This window comes from Delphinus delphis, chromosome 2 (assembly GCF_949987515.2).
Source record: "Delphinus delphis chromosome 2, mDelDel1.2, whole genome shotgun sequence".
Lineage (NCBI taxonomy): Eukaryota > Metazoa > Chordata > Mammalia > Artiodactyla > Delphinidae > Delphinus > Delphinus delphis.
This window is the reverse complement of record NC_082684.1, coordinates 76,998,106-77,017,483: the sequence shown is the minus strand read 5'-3', so window position 1 is coordinate 77,017,483 and position 19,378 is coordinate 76,998,106. Positions and strand designations below refer to the sequence as shown.

Here is a 19,378-nt window from a genome sequence, read left to right as displayed (position 1 = left end):
ATACCCCAAAAAAGAAAACAAGCTAAGACAGTGGATGCCTGTGTTGTTAAGTTTAAAATTTTACAGGAAATGTAGTACAATGGTAAGGTAACTTGTCTGAATGTTTTCCAGGCCTTACAGTGATTTTCTATACATGAGGAATTTTATGAGTTTGAACACACTATCCTAATAAATCTACTGCACTTGGGATGGTATTAAGAAAGCCATCACGGGCTTCCCTGGTGGCGCAGTGGTTGAGAGTCCACCTGCCGATGCAGGAGACACGGGCTCGTGCCCCGGTCCACGGAGCGGCTGGGCCCGTGAGCCATGGCCACTGAGCCTGCGCGTCCAGAGCCTGTGATCCGCAGCGGGAGAGGCCACAACAGTGAGAGGCCGCGTACCACAAAAAAAAAAAGAAAGCCATCACTAATACACTAATAGTATATGTATTAGTACACTAATAATGCTTATATATTGATAGGCTTTATCCCCAAGGGTATTTAAAAAAACAATGTCTCTGGAGAGGGAAATAGGGGGACTGAGGGTTGTCTAGGCAAAGAACATTCTTTTCACTGGGTACACTTTTGAATGTTTTATCATGTACATGTATTACCTATTCAAAAACAAACATAATTTTTATTAAAAATTTTTTAAAAATATATTTATTTATTTTTGGCTGCGTTGGGTCTTCATTGCTGCACGTGGGTTTCTCTAGCTGCAGTGAGTGGGGGCTGCTCTTCGTTGCGGTGTGCGGGCTTCTCATTGCGGTGGCTTCTCTTGTTGTGGAGCATGGGCTCTAGACACATGGGCTCAGTAGTTGTGGCTCACGGGATCTAGAGCGCAGCCTCGGTAGCTGTGGCACAGGGGCTTAGTTGCTACGCAGCACGTAGGATCTTCTCGGACCAGGGCTCGAACCTGTGTCCCCAGGTGGACACAGGTGGATTCTTAACCTCTGTGCTACCAGGGAAGTTCCCAAACATAATTTTTACATAAAAAAGTATTTGCTTCCACATAGACTATCTCTGAAAGAGACACAAGACACTGGGAACAGTAATTGCTTCCAGAAAGGGGAAGTGAGTGGTTGGGGTATAGGGGTGAAAGGTAGAATTTTCACTCTGTGAATTTTTTTTGTACCTTTTGAATTCGTACCATATGAATGTATTAAACACTTAAATAACTTTTTTTTAAGTACCATGTAACAGTCCACCAGAGTTTTTCTTTACCTTTTAGTTTTAATTATAGCTTACTCACACTTCAAACTGATTCTGTGAACCTAACAAAGGAAGAAGCAAAGATTCAGGGCAGAACTCATGAATGTACAAAAATTATTTCTTCAAATCATTTTTTAACAAAATTTAAAACTTCATAGGGCAGAAAAAACTTTGCAATCTATAAAATCTGTGTAATTAGCAATGAAATAGGGAAAAATGTTTTTAAGCTTTTAAGTCAAGATTTTTTTCATCCTCTTTCTCAGACACCATTTTAACTTTGGGGTTCAGTAAAAAATAGTTTTGAAGAGATTTTATATTCTATACCCCTAAAGAAGAAAACATTACTTGCTTGCTATTAAATTATGTAAAGCAAGGGCATTCACTTGCCTTTCTGCAATAACTAAATATAAAATATCCTCAAATGATTTCAGTATGACTTTTATTACCTAAAAAACAATGGAATTTGGAATTTAGGGTAATTCCATTGTAGTTCCTCCCAAACCAGTAACAATAAATCATAAAATCTAAGAGGTAGAAAAGGCTGTAAGGATAATTTAATTCAATCCCTCACTTTACAGATGTAGAAACAAAGGCCCAGGAAATTTAAACTCAAACTTGCACAACTAACAAATGGAAAAAAAAAAAAACTGGAACCTTGATCTTCTTCCTCCCAACCAGTATACTTTCAAGTCTTGCCTCTAATAGGATGTAAAGTTACTGAAAGTGTCCTTCAAATTTCTTTCTTGGCTCTACATTTTAAATAAGTTTCCTGTGATAGTAGTCAGAAATGATCACTATTTAATAAAGAAAAACAAGGAATAAATCGTTAAAAGTATTTTAATTAGTATAATCTCTTGAGATCAACAACACATTGGTAAGTTTTCTGCAGTAGAAGTGCATTTCTAAATAAGTAGACCCAGGGCAACAGCTAGCAAAAGGGTAAAGAAAGTAATTTTATTCTAAAATAAATGCCAAAAAGTCAACTTTACAAAATAACTTTATCAATGTGAATTATTTTTAAATAGAAATAGGAACTAAACATACATGCATCAAATTGTACCTTCATTCACTGACATGAGCATACCTCCAAACAAGTTAATACAAGGGCAAATACATTAAATATATACAAATAAATGTACACACCCAAGTAACAAGCTACAGGCTCACTCACTATTTCCTGAAACCAAAATCTTCACATAAACATACTGCCAAATGCAGCAAAAAAACAATGTAAAGGAACATACATATACATGTATGTATAAATACCAGAACCCAAAGTGACATGTAGCCATATAACATAGGTGCTTATATAGTATGTTTAAAAACATGGCCTATTCAGAAATACCCCAGACAGAAACAAATGGTGATCTACAAAACACCCAATAATACTGTAAGCTTTTCACTACCAGTGAAAACTCAACAGTTCACCCTAAAATTGAGTTTAATAAAACGCTTACACCTTAAAGAATAGAAACAGAAAAGGAAACCTGATTCTAAAGCCACCCACCACTGCCACTGAATCTCTTATAAGTTGAAAATGTGAAGACAACTTCGAAGACTCAATACAAACACAGAGAGGGTGGTGACTCCTATCTAAAACAAAGATTATTTACTAAATGAAATCACTGAAAGTAAACAGAGAAACATTCTGTAAGGTGAACTAAATTCTTTTTACTTTAAAGGCCCTGCTAGAGACTTGCTGCTGCTCTAATTCATTACTTGGGGAGGCAAAACTAAAAAAGCTGTTGGTGGGTTCAGGTGCTGTGGGAGAACCCACAAAAAATGGTCTGAACTGAAAATCTCCATCTCCACCACCCCGATTTCGAACTGGTGTACTGTCCAAAGGAAACCTGGAGTTGTTCCCTAGGAGAAAAATAAGGGAAGAACTTAAGCATCTATTTCCTTACAGACCTTTTGGAACAAAAAGACAAAGTCATTCAATAAATATTGTAACAGAACTCAACTCCTATGAGATGGATAAAACATAAAGCTTGGATAAAGAAAAGGACTATGACGGTCCCCTCCCCTGACCACAGTATATATACCATACCTTCTTCTGTGTGCAGTTTCCAATGATAGCCATTATCTCATCACCAAAAGTAATTTAACGCAATGAAATACTTTAGTAGAGCTAGAATTTATAGTACCACAATTTCATTCATTATCTATTAATCTATATCAAAGGAATAACATATGTATTCGTGTGTGTGTGTAAACTTTTGTTTAAGAACAAATCTTTTTTTAGGATTTCCATAAACACTCTGGAAAACATATGACAACCATGAAAACCTGGCACATATTTATGACCCGAGATCAATTAGAATAGCCTTAAGAAAAATTGTACAATAGATCTAATAAAATAAGCATTTAACAACTTCCACTGAACGCATCCTTGGCTTTAGTTACATAACTAAAGGAGAATGCTGACTAGATCTGCTTCAAGCCAACAATGGTAGCAAGAGGTAAAAGTATTAAAAAGGTAAGTGTGCACAAAAAGAGGAACAGGTAAGAACTGGTGAAAATGAAAGAAATTGAAATAAATGTGGATCGTGACAAGGAAAAACTAGGAACACCTATAATGCCCACAAACAATAATACTTTGATTGACTAAATTATATGATTAACTGAAAATTAAGAAGAAACTTATTTTTGTTTCGATTCTCATATCTGATATTTTTCATCTCATTACTTCATGCCTTTTCTGGGACATCGTCTCCTCCCCCACAATAAAATTCAAAAAATGAGGTTTTATAAAAATCCAGCTCAAGATTTTTATTTTTTTGTGTGCCAAAATTTATTAATAGCATAGTAAAAACTATTGGATTCTGTTATATCAAGAGTAGTATAAAGGGGAGAACTCAGGAAGAGATATGAGATTCATTGCATCTGACAAGGCATCTAATAAGCAGAAAAGCTAGACTGTACATTTCCATGGGGCAGGAATCCTATCTGGATAATCCTTATATCTTCATTGCCTAAGATTATGCCTAGTAGCCTGGCACATGAATCATGTTTGGTAAATATTTGATGAATGTATGAATGAATAAACAGAAGAACAAACAAACCAAACAACCGACAGTAACTTAAGAACTGTACAGTCAGTATTGTCACGTGAAAGAAACTAAAACTTGGCCTTCTCAGAGGATAGCAAATACTTAAGAGTGTGGGCTCTGACGATAGCTCTGTGACCTTGACCAATTTACTTAAACTTTATGTTCCTCAGTTTTCTCATCTCTAAAATAGAGTGATGATAATAACACCTACCTCATAAAGTTTTGAAAATAACACAAATACATGTAAAGTTATAATAGTCTCTAGCACTTAGTAAGGAATCATTAAATGTCAGCTAATATTATTATTATTACTGCAACTAAATAGCTTTTCATTTGAAGTGGCAATTTGCAACTTTAATTTTAGAATTATTTACTCTGTTCAAATAAATTGAAGATATAACTTAAATGTAAGCAAATAAAATCGATAAAAGTAATGATGGGCAGGTTGACATGCAGATGAAGAACTTAGAGCCTACTACTACTCCAGGTCTCTGGAGTCTCCACTAACTGCTTGGAATTATGCAAGGCACAGTGTGAAAAATCACTGATTTAAAGAACAGATATTGGATATTACATGTCATTTCTTACCTAATGGGAAGCCAAAAACACCAGACTGTGCAATCATAGATGGTTCAAGGGTACCATCTTGGTTAGCAATAGTGATATTTCGTAGCCTAAGGCTATCATAGAGGCCTTGGAGCTTTTGATACTGGCGATTTCTCTCCATAAGTTTCTCAGAGATGTCAGTGAACTTTTTCTTGTATTCTTCTAGCACTTTCTTCATGGAGGTGACCTCCCCTTTCATAGAGGTCAATTCTATATCCTTGCTCTGTATTTGCTGAGTATATATCTTCTCCAACTGTTTCAGATGGCCCTCAGCCTTGCTGAAATTGTATTCTTGATAGAGACGCTCCTGGTGTACCTGTCCCAAGACAGAAAAGAAAGATTTAAGGTAATAAATGCAAAGTTGTATATTTTAACTTTATATTGATACAAACACAGAAAGAAAAGAAAGACACACATACTGAGATGTTATTACTTTAAAGTTTAGAACCAGGTTAAGAAGCAATTAGGATGTACAATAGGATGGTTATTATAGAAAATAATACGCCATGTCACTAAATGCATAGAAAAAAAATCTGGAGGAATATTCTCAAACCACTACAGACCACCGAAAGGTATTTGTTTAACCTTAACAAGTGACACGTAGCTCAAAGGTTTCTAATATATAATACTATATTTCAAGTAATCCATAGTGTGGATAACAGATTATATAAGATAGCCCGCCCCCAATTATCCCTGCCTCCTAGTACTTATATCCTCCCCCTGAGTGTGGACAGGACCTGTGATTAGAATACAGGAAAAATGACAGGATATGGCTTCATCAGTACATTACATAAGAATATAAGGTTTGTCTTACTAGCACACTCTCTCTCTTGCTGGATTTGTGGAAGCAAGAGGCCGAATTGGAAAGGCCAACAGGCAAGTAACTAAGAGCAGCCTCTGGGCAATAGCCAGCAAAATATTGAGGTCACAGTGACTTTAAGTATAGACTTTACAACCTTCACAAAAATTAACTCGAAACTGATTACATATCTAAATGTAAAACACCAAAACTATAAAATTCCTATAAGTTAACATAGGAGAAAATCTAAATGACCTTGGGTTTGGTGGTGACTTTTTAGATAAAATACCAAAGGCACAATCTATAAAAGAAATAACTGACAAGCTAGACTTCATTAAAATTAAAAATTTCTGTTCTGCAAAAGACAATGTCAAGAGAATAAGAAGACAAGCCACAGACTAAGAGAAAATATTTGCAAAAGACACATCTGGTAAGATATGTCCAAAATATTTTCAAAAGACACATCTGATTAAGAACTCTTAAAACTCAACAATAAGAAAACAACCCAATTTTATAAAATGGGCCAAAGACCTTAATAAACACTTCACCGAAGAATATATACCGATGACAAAAAAGTGTATGAAAAGATGCTCCACATCATATGTAATCAGGGAAATGTAAATTAAAACAATGAGATACGACTACATACCTATTAGAATGACACAAATTCAGAACACTAACAACCCCAAATGCTGTCAAGATGTACAGCAAAAGGAACTCTTTCATTGCTAGTAGGAATGCAAAATGTTATCACCACTTAGGAAGATAGTTCGGCAGTTTCTTACAAAAGTAAACATACTCTTGCCATACAATCCAGCAATTGTGCTCTTTAGTATTTACCCAAAGGAGCTGAAAATATATGTTCTGCATACAGATATGTGTAGCAGTTTTATTCATAATTACCAAAAGATGGAAGCAATCAAGATGTCCTTTAGCAGGTGAATGGATAAATCTAACAATGGAATAAAATTCAACACTAAAAAGAAATGAACACTATCAAGCCATGAAAAAACATGGAGGAAACAAACTCATATTAGTTAAGTGAAAGAAGCCAATATGAAAAGGTTACAAACTGTATTATTCCAATTATATGACAGTCTGGAAAAGGCAAAACTGTGGAGACAGTAAAATTATCAGTGGTTGCCAGGAGTTGGTGTTAAGGAGAGATGAATAGGTGGTGCACAGAGGATTTTTAGGGCCGTGAAACTACTCTGTATGACACTGTCATACTGCATACACATCATTATATATTTGTCCAAACTCATGGAATGTACAACCCAAAGAGAGAATCCTAATATAAACAATGGACTTTGGTGGGTGATAGTGATGTGTCAATGTAAGTTCATCATTTGTAACAAATGTACCACTCTGGTGGGGGATGTTGATAACGGGGAGGCTGTGCATGTATGGGGACAGGGCATATAGGAAAACTCTGCACATTCCTCTCAAATTTGCTGTGAACCTAAAACTGCTTTATAAATAAAGTCCATTAAAGAGAATAAAAACAGGCCCTCAGTCTGATAGTTCATTAGAAAGTGAATGCCGCCAACAACCACATGAGCTTCAAAGCAGATCCTTCTCCAGTCAAGATTCAGATGAAACTGCAGCCCTTGTCAACACCTCGACTGCAGCCTTGTGAGACCCTGAGCAGAATCCATGCATAGACTCTTTTTTTTATTTTTACTTTTTTTTTTTTTTTTTTTTTTTTGCGGTACGCGGGCCTCACTGTTTGGCCTCTCCTGGTGCGGAACACAGTCTCCGGACGCACAGGCTCAGCGGCCATGGCTTACGGGCCTAGCTGCTCCGCGGCACGTGGGATCTTCCCGGACCGGGGCACGAACCCGTGTCCCCTGCATCGGCAGGCGGACTCTCAACCACTGCGCCACCAGGGAAGCCCCCATGTGTAGACTCTTGATCCACAGAAACTGAGATAATAAACATGTGTTGTTTTTAGGCCACTAAATTTGCTGTTTAAGCCACTAAACTTGTTATACATCAATAGACAACTACTACACACAGAAACCAACTTTGGCTTATCTTTGGATTCACTGTCCTTTAAATATTGACAGAAAGTGAAATATGACCACTCTTTTTTAACCATTTTTTAATTTGCCCATTCTATATAGTTTGATGTAACTCTACCAAGTCTGGGTTACCTGTCCCTATAGTGTGGTCCCATAGCACTTTCTACTTCCCTTATCATTATCGGCATGAAAAACGTATTGTAAATGTTTGGGTTTTTTCTTTATCTTTATCACCACTAAACTGTAGCCTCCTTGAAGCTCCTTATATATTGTTCATTACTGTATACCCAGCACCTAAGATAGTGCATGAGATATAAGTGTTTCCTGGCATTCAAAAAACTATATGTTGAATATATATATATATATATAGAGAGAGAGAGAGAGAGAGAGAGAGAGAGAGAGGGAGAGAGGGAGAGAGGGAGAGAGAGAATGACTAATAGGAAAAAAAGTGAATAAATGAAGTAGAGAAAAATGATTTCTGGCTACTAGTTCATTCACTGGTTTCCACCACATCTGAAAAGATGAGAACAATACCACATGTTCATGTTCAATCAATACTACCCCCCCAAATTGGAATCTACTTTAAGACAGAATGTCTATTCATTCAGTCAATAAGTATTTACTGAGACTTAAGACCAGTAATGATGGTCACTGAGGACCCAGAGAAATACAGGAATCAAAACTTGACCTAAAGAGCTCTCCTAACTAGAGAAGATGAACAAATATATAAATAATTACAATACAGGATAAATAATACAACAAAGGTAAGCATAAGAAGATACAGGATCATGTAAGAAGAACACCTTACCTAGAAAAATATAATGATAATATTTACTTGACAGATGACAAATAGAACCTTTAAGAAGCATTATTATAAATGCATATACAAGATATAACAATATACTCAAGGACATGATAAAAGTTCTCCACAGGAAGGCCTTTCTAAGAAGGAGCCAAAGGCAGAAATCAAAAAGGGAAAGAAATAAGTATGTGAATTTGAAGATAAAAATGCTCATCACAGCATTTTTTAAAATAACTTACAAACAAATTATGATACAATCCAATCATTAAAATTATAATTACATCAAATACACAAAAATTTTAAACTTCTGTATGTCAAAAAAATCAATGAAGACTAATAAAAGATAAGTGGAAAAAAAATTTCTAGCAACATCTGAGTTAAGTATATGTATAGAAAGAATTCTTTCAAATCAGTAGGGAAAAAACTACAGCAACTAAAAAAACAAACTGAAACAGGCAATTAATAAAAGAAAAATACATTAAAAATACAAGAAAATGTGTTCATCTAAAAGTCATCCAAGAAATGAATATTCAGAGAGCAATAAGATTCTATTTTGCCCATATCTAATTGGTGAGTAGAAAGTATGGAGAACAAGCACCCTCCTACACTTCTTAAGGGAACACAAATTGACATGATCTAACTGGAGGGCAACTTAAAAATACTACAATTTTTAAAACTTTGACATGTTTAAATCCACTTTCAGGAACTTAAACTTAGCAAAATATTAAGGATATGAATTTAATGATAACGGCCCATCATAGCATTTTTTAATAATGGAAATAAATTATGATATATTATGACCATTAAAATTATGATTATAGAATGGCTAATTTTTAAATATTTAATAAAATACTCATAACAGGCATAATATATTATCAATTTACCTGGCCACTGAAACAGTGTCTGTGGTATTACCCTATTTTTGTACAGACAAAATATATTATTTTGCCTATATACAAAATATATAGACTATATATATACATATATATATATATTTATACGCAGAAAAAGTCTAGTAGGGACTTCTCTGGTGGTCCAGCGGTTAAGACTCCACACTCCCAATGCAGGGGGCCCAGGCCCAGGGAATTAGATCCCACATGCCACAACTTAAAGAGCCTGCATGCCACAACTAAAGATCCCGCATGCTGCAATGAAGATCCTGAATGCGGGAATGAAGATCCCGAGTGCCGCAACTAAGACCCAGAGTAGCCAAATAAGTAAATAAATAAATATTTTAAAAAGAGAGAGAGAGAACACACAAAAAAAGAAAAAGTCTAGCAATACACAAACAAAAATATATCAACACTGGTTATCTCTGAGCGATGGAATTATGGATGGTTTTTATTTTCTTCCTTTTGGATTTTCAACAATAAACATTACTTTAGAAAAAAAGAAAATTTATTAAAAATAAAGTTTTCCATACATTAAAAAATAAATACAAACACAGTGAAGGAAAAACATTAGAAGCTTTCACATGTGCCTCAAATCATACCCTCCAGAGAAACTAGTCTAAGCACTAACCTGATACGTCCAGAAGGCCAGTGCTCGGGAGCTAATGTCCAACACAATCTCTGGTCGAAGTCCCGCCAATACCATGGCTTTATATTCCTCTGATGGACTGAGTTCTGTGCGGACAATATCTAGCTTTCCAGAAAGAGTACTGTTGCAGGCAGGGCAGATAGCTGGTGAACGACTAAACTCACCACTGCCATGCTGATCACAGAATATATGAGAGCAGGCAGTGACCCATGCATAACCAGAGAGTTTGATGCGACACTTGCGATAGTTACAAAGTAGCATGTCTTCACACAAAGACATAATAGATAATAAGGTTTCCAGATGCTGAAAAGAATCCAAAAAAGGGGTAAATGAAAAAGTCAAATTGCAGTAAAATTAAATAAATAGATAAGTAAAACGTTTTTATTCTATTAAGACAAAATAATGTACCTTTTATTAGGCTTTTGTATTTATTATAAAAAATATATAATATTGATTTCAGTCACCCAAAAATACTGGGTTCCTTCTTTGTGCAAACCACTACCAAGGCCATGAAAAAACTTTTTAAGGAAAAAGTTAAAGACACAGGTGGTTCCACATCTTACTTACAAGTCAAAAATATATGTTCATGGAAAAAAACGGTTTGGGAACATTTACAAAGTACAAATAAATAAAAATTAAATTAGTGCTTTTTGCCATTCTTCAATACCTAAACAAAAATCCAAATTTATTACCCATTCATAGTTCGCTAGAATATTTTAGTATCCCTTCTCACACTTGGAAGATATAAAAGTCCAGGCACTGATTTCAGGCATTCTTTAATGCAAAGTATTTTAAGTTACGTTTTTAGGTTTTCATATATGCTGATTCCTCAGATTCTTTACCTGTGCTGCCTTGACTAAAAAAGAGTAGTAATCTGATAGTATTAAATGGAAACTAACCTAAGTCATCCAAGTAGTTGACATTATGAAGCCTGAAAATCTATGTAAAAGCAGATTTTATCACCAATTAAACAACTCACCTATTAATATAAATACTATTCAATGCTGCGCTTCTATTTCAAACATTTGTAAAAACATGTAAATACACAAGTTATTTTTCAATATAGTGTTCACTGTTACTGGAGTTTTACTAATCCAAACTAGGCAGCAGTATTCTGAATATACCAAAATTAGTCATATATTGTATAAAATAATAGTAACACACCAATTATACACCAAGGGAAAATGGTCACATTTATGAACTGATAAATTCCGTCAAGAATGTTGCCTTGGTCATAGGGGTGGACAAGAATGCTCTGACACCTTTACCCCAAATGCCCCAGCTGAGGGTGTCTCCACAGGTATAGGCACCAGGCGGCCGGAGTTATGAGGCCTATTTTCCCTCCGGCAGGGCAATATGCCGAGGGGTAGCAGAAGAGATGGAAACAGTTTGGAACCTGAGCCCCTTCTCAGGCAGAGCGAGAAGCGCAGCTAATTCCAAATTTTCCACAAGGTGGGAGAAAGAGCCAATTTAGTGAGCTGTCCAAGTTAGCGAGGACCAAGTTTTGAGGGTTAGACTCACGGAAACTTCAAATTCGCAGCCCGCTTTCCGCGCTCGAAAGAGAAAATACTAACAACACTAATACCAATAAAATATCTAACCGGAGGCGCCCAGGAAAAGCGCGGGAAAACGCCGTTGCCTCCTCAACTCCACGACGAGCGACGATTCGCCACGAACGTCGCCACTACGTCTGAGGGCGCATGCGCGGAGTCGCCCGGGAGCCTGCTGGGGGCTGAGCGCCCGGGTTCCCGCCGCTCAGGATCCTGGGACCCGCCGGGCTGTGGCACCCGCGCTGTGGGCGGTTCCCCCCCCCCACCACACGCCCCGCCGCCCGCCCCGGGTACGTGCCCCTCAGAGAGCGAATCTGACTGGGCCTGGCCTAGGTTTCCCACTTGGGAGCCCCGCAGATACTGTCATCGTGTGCTCTTTTCAGCCCTCGACTGGCACAAGAGTGACATCCTAGCTGTCATGGGCCTAACATTTGAGGTCAGAGCAGAGTGCGTACAGTTGAGAAGCTAAGAGCCTCTGAGTACCCGCAGGTGTTTGTCCTGGGAAAATTTGGGGAGTACCGACTGGGCAACAAAGGCTTTCTAAGTATTTAAGGGAAAAGTCCCCAAAATTGTACGATACCTATAATTTGACACCTAACACCTCTGTGTTGAGGTAGATTCTGCCGTTTTTTTTAATCCATCTTGAAATAGACATCTTTCCAGCTTTTCCACATCCTCTGTATAATATTAAAGAACTTTTCTTGATTCAGAGTCTGCATTATGAACATTCATTGCAGCTCTAGGAACGAAGCGATAGGATCGGGTGTCACAGCTGTTTTGAGGTCATCTGCCTGTGTGCTTTCCTGGACCTGCTTGTAATTGTTTAAATATCTGTACTGGCTTTATCCTAATGCTGTTACCTGTCACTTTTTCTGTTCTGTGCATACTGTATGACTTTCTGCTCAATCTATGAGTCTATTAGAATTCATATTAGAAATTAAGCCAAGAGCTTGAGGGGTCCTCAGGATACATGCCTTAATTAAAGGTGGTCTTTTGTCGCCACCTTTCCAGATTATGTGAAAACAGTATGAATTAGTAACAGAAACAACCCAATAAATCAGGAACACAATGGACACTAAGCCCTGCAAACCCCTTTATGGGTTGTGAATCTGTATACTAAACCTTTCTCCTTCAAACAGAAACCTATCCTATTAAACAACTTTCTGCTCGTTTTTTGTCTATTTGCAACTAGTTCATAGTAATCAGGGTCATCTTGGCCTTTGTATACTTTTCCTAAAACATCTGACAGTTTAGAATAGAAACTCAATTCTAGTGGTACAAAATAGGTTTGAAGAAAATTAGGGGTTCATGTGTAAACCATGTAATCCTTAACATGTTCTGGTTATCTGAGCCTTTTGTGCATTTTCTGGTTTTAACTATGCCAAATGTAGAAATACTACTTAAAGTACAATAAAAGGGTATAATCTCATTTCAAGTTATAAACACAAAGCATTCAAATTCTACCAGTACCTAACTTTATGATTCTAGCCAAGTTACCTTTGTGCTGCAGTATGATCCCTTCCTGCTTCTTCATCAATATCGATTCCCCAGTGATACTGATTCCCCAAACCTCAGTGTTACCCACACCATTTTCTCTCTGTTTCCAATTTCCAACCCATTTAGCTAAAAGACTGTATGAATTAAAACACACACACACACACACACACACCCCACACACATTTTGGGACGGGGGGAGAGAACCTGTTTTGCCAGATAGGAGAAAAGGGGGGTGGCTACAAAGTCTTAATATCCCAGTAGACTGGAACACCAGGAATTGACCTGTTTCTTGGTGGCATGTTGTTGGCAAAACTAGTAAAGTAGTCTTGTTCAGGCTTGAGGCAGAAGCAGGCCTCTGCTCGACCTGTGACCCTGCCTGGACTGCGTGCCTGCTTGCACACCTAACAATTGCTGCTAGCAAGTCAAGCGGTGCTTACAATAACAAAGGGAGTGGGTCTTGGAATTTCTGGAGTCCTGGGGACCTGGCCAGTCCCCCACATTCTGGAACATCTTGTGACTCACATGGTGAAACCAACAGCATTGTTGAATCCAGAACTGCATTTTTGCACACAAACTGATGATATCAGTTTGAGGCCAGGAATTATAAACGGAAGCCCCCAGAACTCCAATCTGAAGTCTCACCTGTGGGGTGGATGCACCATCCGGGACCCTTCCCAATTGGGGCCCCAGATTGCTGTCACTTGGGACTTTCCAGCTGCTGTTTGGATCTGGAAGTAGGTGTCGGCACAATTCGGTGATGTATATCCTGTTATGTTTCTCTAATATTCTTATTCCTTTCCTTCTAATGACTGTATATTAAAATTAAGTTTAATCACCTTTCATTAAAGAATTGATTAAAGCTGTTTATTTATGTGAAACAAGTGGTTATTTTGCCAACGAATTCAACAAACCTTAAAACTGAAAGCAGGCTTTCAGCAAAACACGTGTCCTGTTCTCTCATGACAGACAAAACCTTCAATGGCTCATTTCTAAGGTGCTCCTGGGGATGAGACCACTGAAATCAATCAAGGCTGGGATACAGAGACCCATCGACCAAAAAGAGCTCTTTAAAATATTGGTTTTTATTATTAAATATCAAGCTTATCAAAAATGTATGGAGAATGACCACCACTCAGCTTTAGTAAACCCAAAACTTTCTCACATTTGATATTTTTAATGAGGTAACAAATTACAGATACAGTGTACCCCTGTGTACACCTCAATCCACTTTCCTCTTACCTCTTCAGAGGTAAACTAGCCAGATTTTGGTGTTTATCATTCTCATGCATGCTTTTATACTTTTAATATATGTATGCACATCAAACTTGGTTGTGCATATTCTTTTTTTCTTTTTGTCAGCTTGTGTATTCAGAGCCCCATGGAGAGTGGCTCTTTCTCACATGGGTAAACTTACATCTCAGAATCTCCAGTGAACACCGTAACTGCCGTGTAGACTATTTATTTCAAGCTGACCAGTCTATTGTCTCCCTATCACATTTTAATAAGAAGCACAGAATTGTGAAATGTTGTGGGAGGCATGTAGGGAATTATTAAACTGTTCAGTGACAAAAGGCACTGATGATACCCTGATGCCATAACACTAATCATAGGAATAACATGGCCAGTGGATTGAAGATACTTAAAATCGAACAGACAAGGTGCCCCCACTTGAAGAGTGCCAGACTAGGCACAGGTGCCATTTGCTTGTGACACTCCTTTTCCTGTATTTTCGGGACTGACCCACCCTCTATATGATGGGCACTTCCCTCTTCACCTCTTTACTTTTTATTTGAATTTTATTTTATTTATTTTTTTATGCAGCAGGTTCTTATTAGTCATCCATTTTATACACATCAGTGTATACATGTCAATCCCAACCGCCCAGTTCATCACACCACCACCCCCACTCCCCACTTCCCTCCCTTGGTGTCCATACATTTGTTCTCTGCATCTGTGTCTCTATTTCTGCCCAGCAAACGGGTTCATCTGTACCACTTTTCTAGGTTCCACAAATATGCGTTAATATACGATATTTGTTTTTCTCTTTCTGACTTACTTCACTCTGTATGACAGTCTCTAGATCCATCCACGTCTCTACAAATGACCCAATTTTGTTCCTTTTTATGTCTGAGTAATATTCCATTGTATATATGTACCACAACTTCTTTATCCATTCATCTGTCGATGGGCATTTAGGTTCCTTCCATGACCTGGCTATTGTAAATAGTGCTGCAATGAACATTGGGGTGCATATGTCTTTTTGAATTATGGTTTTCTCTGGGTATATGCCCAGTAGTGGGATTGCTGGGTCATATGGTAATTCTATTTTTAGTTTTTTAAGGAACCTCCATACTGTTCTCCATAGTGGCTGTATCAATTTACATTCCCACCAACAGTGCAGGAGGGTTCGCTTTCCTCCACACCCTCTCCAGCATTTGTTGTTTGTAGATTTTCTGATGATGCCCATTCTAACCAGTGTGAGGTGATACCTCATTGTAGTTTTGATTTGCATTTCTCTGATAATTAGTGATGTGGAGCAGCTTTTCCTGTGCTTCTTGGCCATCTGTATGTCTTCTTTGGAGAAATGTCTATTTAGTTCTTCTGCCCATTTTTGCACTGGGTTGTTTGTTTTTTTTAATATTGAGCTGCATGAGCTGTTTATATATTTTGGAGATTAATCCTTTGTTGATTCGTTTGCAAATATTTTCTCCCATTTTGAGGGTTGTCTTTTCGTCTTGTTTATAGTTTCCTTTGCTGTGCAAAAGCTTTGAAGTTTCATTATGTCCCATTTGTTTATTTTTGTTTGTATTTCCATTACTCTAGGAGGTGGATCAAAAAAGATCTTGCTGTGATTTATGTCAGAGTGTTCTTCCTAGGCTTTCCTCTAAGAGTTTTACAGTGCCTGGTCTTACATTTAGGTCTCTAATCCATTTTGAGTTTATTTTTGTGTATGGTGTTAGGGAATGTTCTAATTTCATTCTTTTACATGTAGCTATCCAGTTTTCCCAGCACCACTTAGTGAAGAGACTGTCTTTTCTCCATTATATATCCTTGCCTCCTTTTCATATTAGTTGACCATAGGTGCATGGGTTTATCTCTGGGCTTTCTGTCTTGTTCCATTGATCTATATTTCTGTTTTTGTGCCAGTACCATATTCTCTTGATTACTGTAGCTTTGCAGTATATTCTGAAGTCAGGGAGTCTGATTCCTCCAGCTCTGTTTTTTTCCCTGCTTTGGCTATTCAGGGTCTTTTGTGTCTCCATACAAATTTTAAGATTTTTTGTTCTAGGTCCATAAAAAATGCCATTGGTAATTTGATATGGATTGCATTGAATCTGTAAATTGCTTTGAGTACTATAGTCATTTTCACAACATTGATTCTTCCAATCCAAGAACATGGTATATCTCTCCATCTGTTGGTATCATCCTTAATTTCTTTCATCTGTGTCTTATAGTTTTCTGCATACAGGTCTTTTGTCTCCCTAGGTAGGTTTATTCCTAGGTATTTTATTCTTTTTGTTGCAATGGTAAATGGGAGTGCTTCCTTAATTTCTCTTTCATATTTTTCATCATTAGTGTATAGGAATGCAAGAGATTTCTGTGCATTAATTTTGTAACCTGCAACTTTACCAAATTCGTTGACTAGCTCTAGTAGTTTTCTGGTGGCATCTTTAGGATTCTGTATGTATAGTATCATGTCATCTGCAAACAGTGACAGTTTTACTTCTTCTTTCCCAATTTGTATTCCTTTTATTTCTTTTTCTTCTCTGATTGCCGTGGCTAGGACTTCCAAAACTATGTTGAATAATAGTGGCAAGAGTGGACATCCTTGTCTTGTTCCTGATCTTAGAGGAAATGCTTTCAGGTTTTCACCATTGAGAATGATGTTTGCTGTGGGTTTGCTGTACATGGCCTTTATTATGTTGAGGTAAGTTCCCTCTATGCCCACTTTCTGGAGAGTTTTTACCATAAATGGGTGTTGAATTTTGTCAAAAGCTTTTTCTGCATCTATTGAGATGACCATATCATTTTTATTCTTCAAATTGTTAATATGGTGTATCACATTGATTGATTTGCATATATTGAAGAATCCTTGAATCCCTGGGATAAATCCCACTTGATCATGGTGTATGATCCTTTTAATGTGCTGTTGGATTCTATTTGCTAATATTTTGTTGAGAATTTTTGCATCTATATTCATCAGTGATATTGGTCTGTAATTTTCTTTTTTGTAGTATCTTTCTCTGGTTTTGGTATCAGGGTGATGGTGGTCTCATAGAATGAGTTTGGGAGTGTTCCTTCCTCTGCAGCATTTTGGAAGAGTTTGAGAAGGATGGGTGTTAGCTCTTCTCTAAGTGTTTGATAGAATTCACCCGTGAAGCCATCTTGTCCTGGACTTTTGTTTGTTGGAAGATTTTAAATCACAGTTTCAATTTCATTACTTGTGATTCGTCTGTTCATATTTTCTGTTTCTTCCTGGTTCAGTCTTGGAAGGTTATACGTTTCTAAGAATTTGTCCATTTCTTCCAAGTTGTCCATTTTATTGGCATAGGGTTGCTTGTAGTGGTCTCTTAGGATACTTTGTATTTCTGCAGTGTCCATTGTAACTTCACCTTTTTCATTTCTAATTTTATTGATTTGAGTCCTCTCCCTCTTTTTCTTGATGAGTCTAGCTAATGGTTTATCAATTTTGTTTATCTTCTCAAAGAACAAGCTTTTAGTTTTATTGATCCTTGCTATTGTTTTCTTTGTTTTTATTTCTGGTCTGATCTTTATGATTCCTTTCCTTCTGCTAACTTTGGGTTTTGTTTGTTCTTCTTTCTCTAGTTCCTTTAGGTGTAAGGTTAGATTGTTTGTTTGAGATTTTTCTTGTTTCTTGAGGTAGATTTTTCTTGTTTCTTGAGGTAGCTATAAACTTCCCTCTTAGAACTGCTTTTGCCACATCCCATAGGTTTTTGATTGTCATGTTTTTGTTGTCATTTGTCTCTAGGTATATTTTGATTTCCTCTTTGATTTCTTCAGTGATCTCTTGGTTATTTAGTAACATATTGCTTAGTCTCCATGTGTTCATGTTTTTTACGTATTTTTCCTTGTAATTGATTTCTAATCTCATAGCGTTGTGGCCAGAAAAGATGCGTGATATGATTTCAATTTTCTTAAATTCACTAAGGCTTGATTTGTGACCCAAGATGTGATCTATCATGGAGAATGTTCCATGCGCACTTGAGAAGAAAGTGTAATCTGCTGTTTTTGGATGGAATGTCCTATAAATTTCGATGAAACCTATCTTGTCTATTGTGTCATTTAAAGTTTGTGTTCCCTTATTAATTTTGTCTGGATGATCTGTCCATTGGTGTAAGTGAGGTGTTAAAGTCCCCCACTATTATTGTGTTACTGTCGATTTCCTCTTTTATAGCTATTAGCAGTTGCCTTATATATTGAGGTGCTCCTATGTTGGGTGCATATATATTTATAATTGTTATATCTTTTTCTTGGATTGATCCCTTGATCATTATGTAATGTTCTTCCTGTCTCTTGTAACATTCTTTATTTTAAAGTCTATTTTATCTGATATGAGTATTGCTACTCCTGCTTTCTTTTGATTTCCATTTGCATGGAATATCTTTTTCCATCCCCTCAGTTTCAGTCTTTATGTGTCCCTAGGTCTGATGTTGGTCTCTTGTAGACAGCATATATATGGGTCTTGTTTTTGTATTCATTCAGCAAGCCTGTGTCTTTTGGTTGGAGCATTTAATCCATTCCTTTTTAAGGTAATTATTGATATGTGTGTTCCTATGACCATTTTCTTAATTGTTTTGGGTTTGTTTTTGTAGGTCCTTTTCTTCTCTTGTGTTTCCCACTTAGAGAAATTCCTTTAGCATTTGTTGAAGAGCTGGTTTGGTGGTGCTGAATTCTCTTAGCTTTTGCTTGTCTGTAAAGCTTTTGATTTCTCCATCAAATCTGAATGAGATCCCTGCTGGGTAGAGTAAGCTTGGTTGTAGGTTCTTCCCTTTCATCACTTTAAGTATATCATGCCACTCCCTTCTGGCTTGTAGAGTTTCTGCTGAGAAATCAGCTGTTAACTTTATGGGAGTTCTCTTGTATGTTACTTGTCATTTTTCCCTTGCTGCTTTCAATAATTTTTCTTTGTCTTTAATTTTTGCCAGTTTGATTACTATGTGTCTCGGTGTGTGTCTCCTTGGGTTTATCCTGTATGGGACTCTCTGTGCTTCCTGGACTTGGGTGGCTATTTCCTTTCCCATGTTAGGGAAATTTTTGACTATAATCTCTTCAAATATTTTCTTGGGTCCTTTCTCT

General features: G+C 37.1%; 1 protein-coding gene across 1 annotated transcript; it reads right to left on the bottom strand.

Annotated features, from left to right (window-relative positions):
- Positions 1-2,066: 2,066 nt before the first annotated feature.
- On the bottom strand, positions 2,067-11,682 carry CCNB1IP1 (cyclin B1 interacting protein 1). The gene is made up of 4 exons (XM_060003535.1): positions 11,615-11,682; positions 9,996-10,316; positions 4,832-5,165; positions 2,067-3,053 (listed from the first exon to the last, which is right to left on the bottom strand). The coding sequence occupies exons 2-4, from the start codon at positions 10,290-10,292 to the stop codon at positions 2,851-2,853; spliced, it is 834 nt and encodes a 277-aa protein (XP_059859518.1). The 5' UTR covers positions 10,293-10,316; positions 11,615-11,682; the 3' UTR covers positions 2,067-2,850.
- Positions 11,683-19,378: the final 7,696 nt, after the last annotated feature.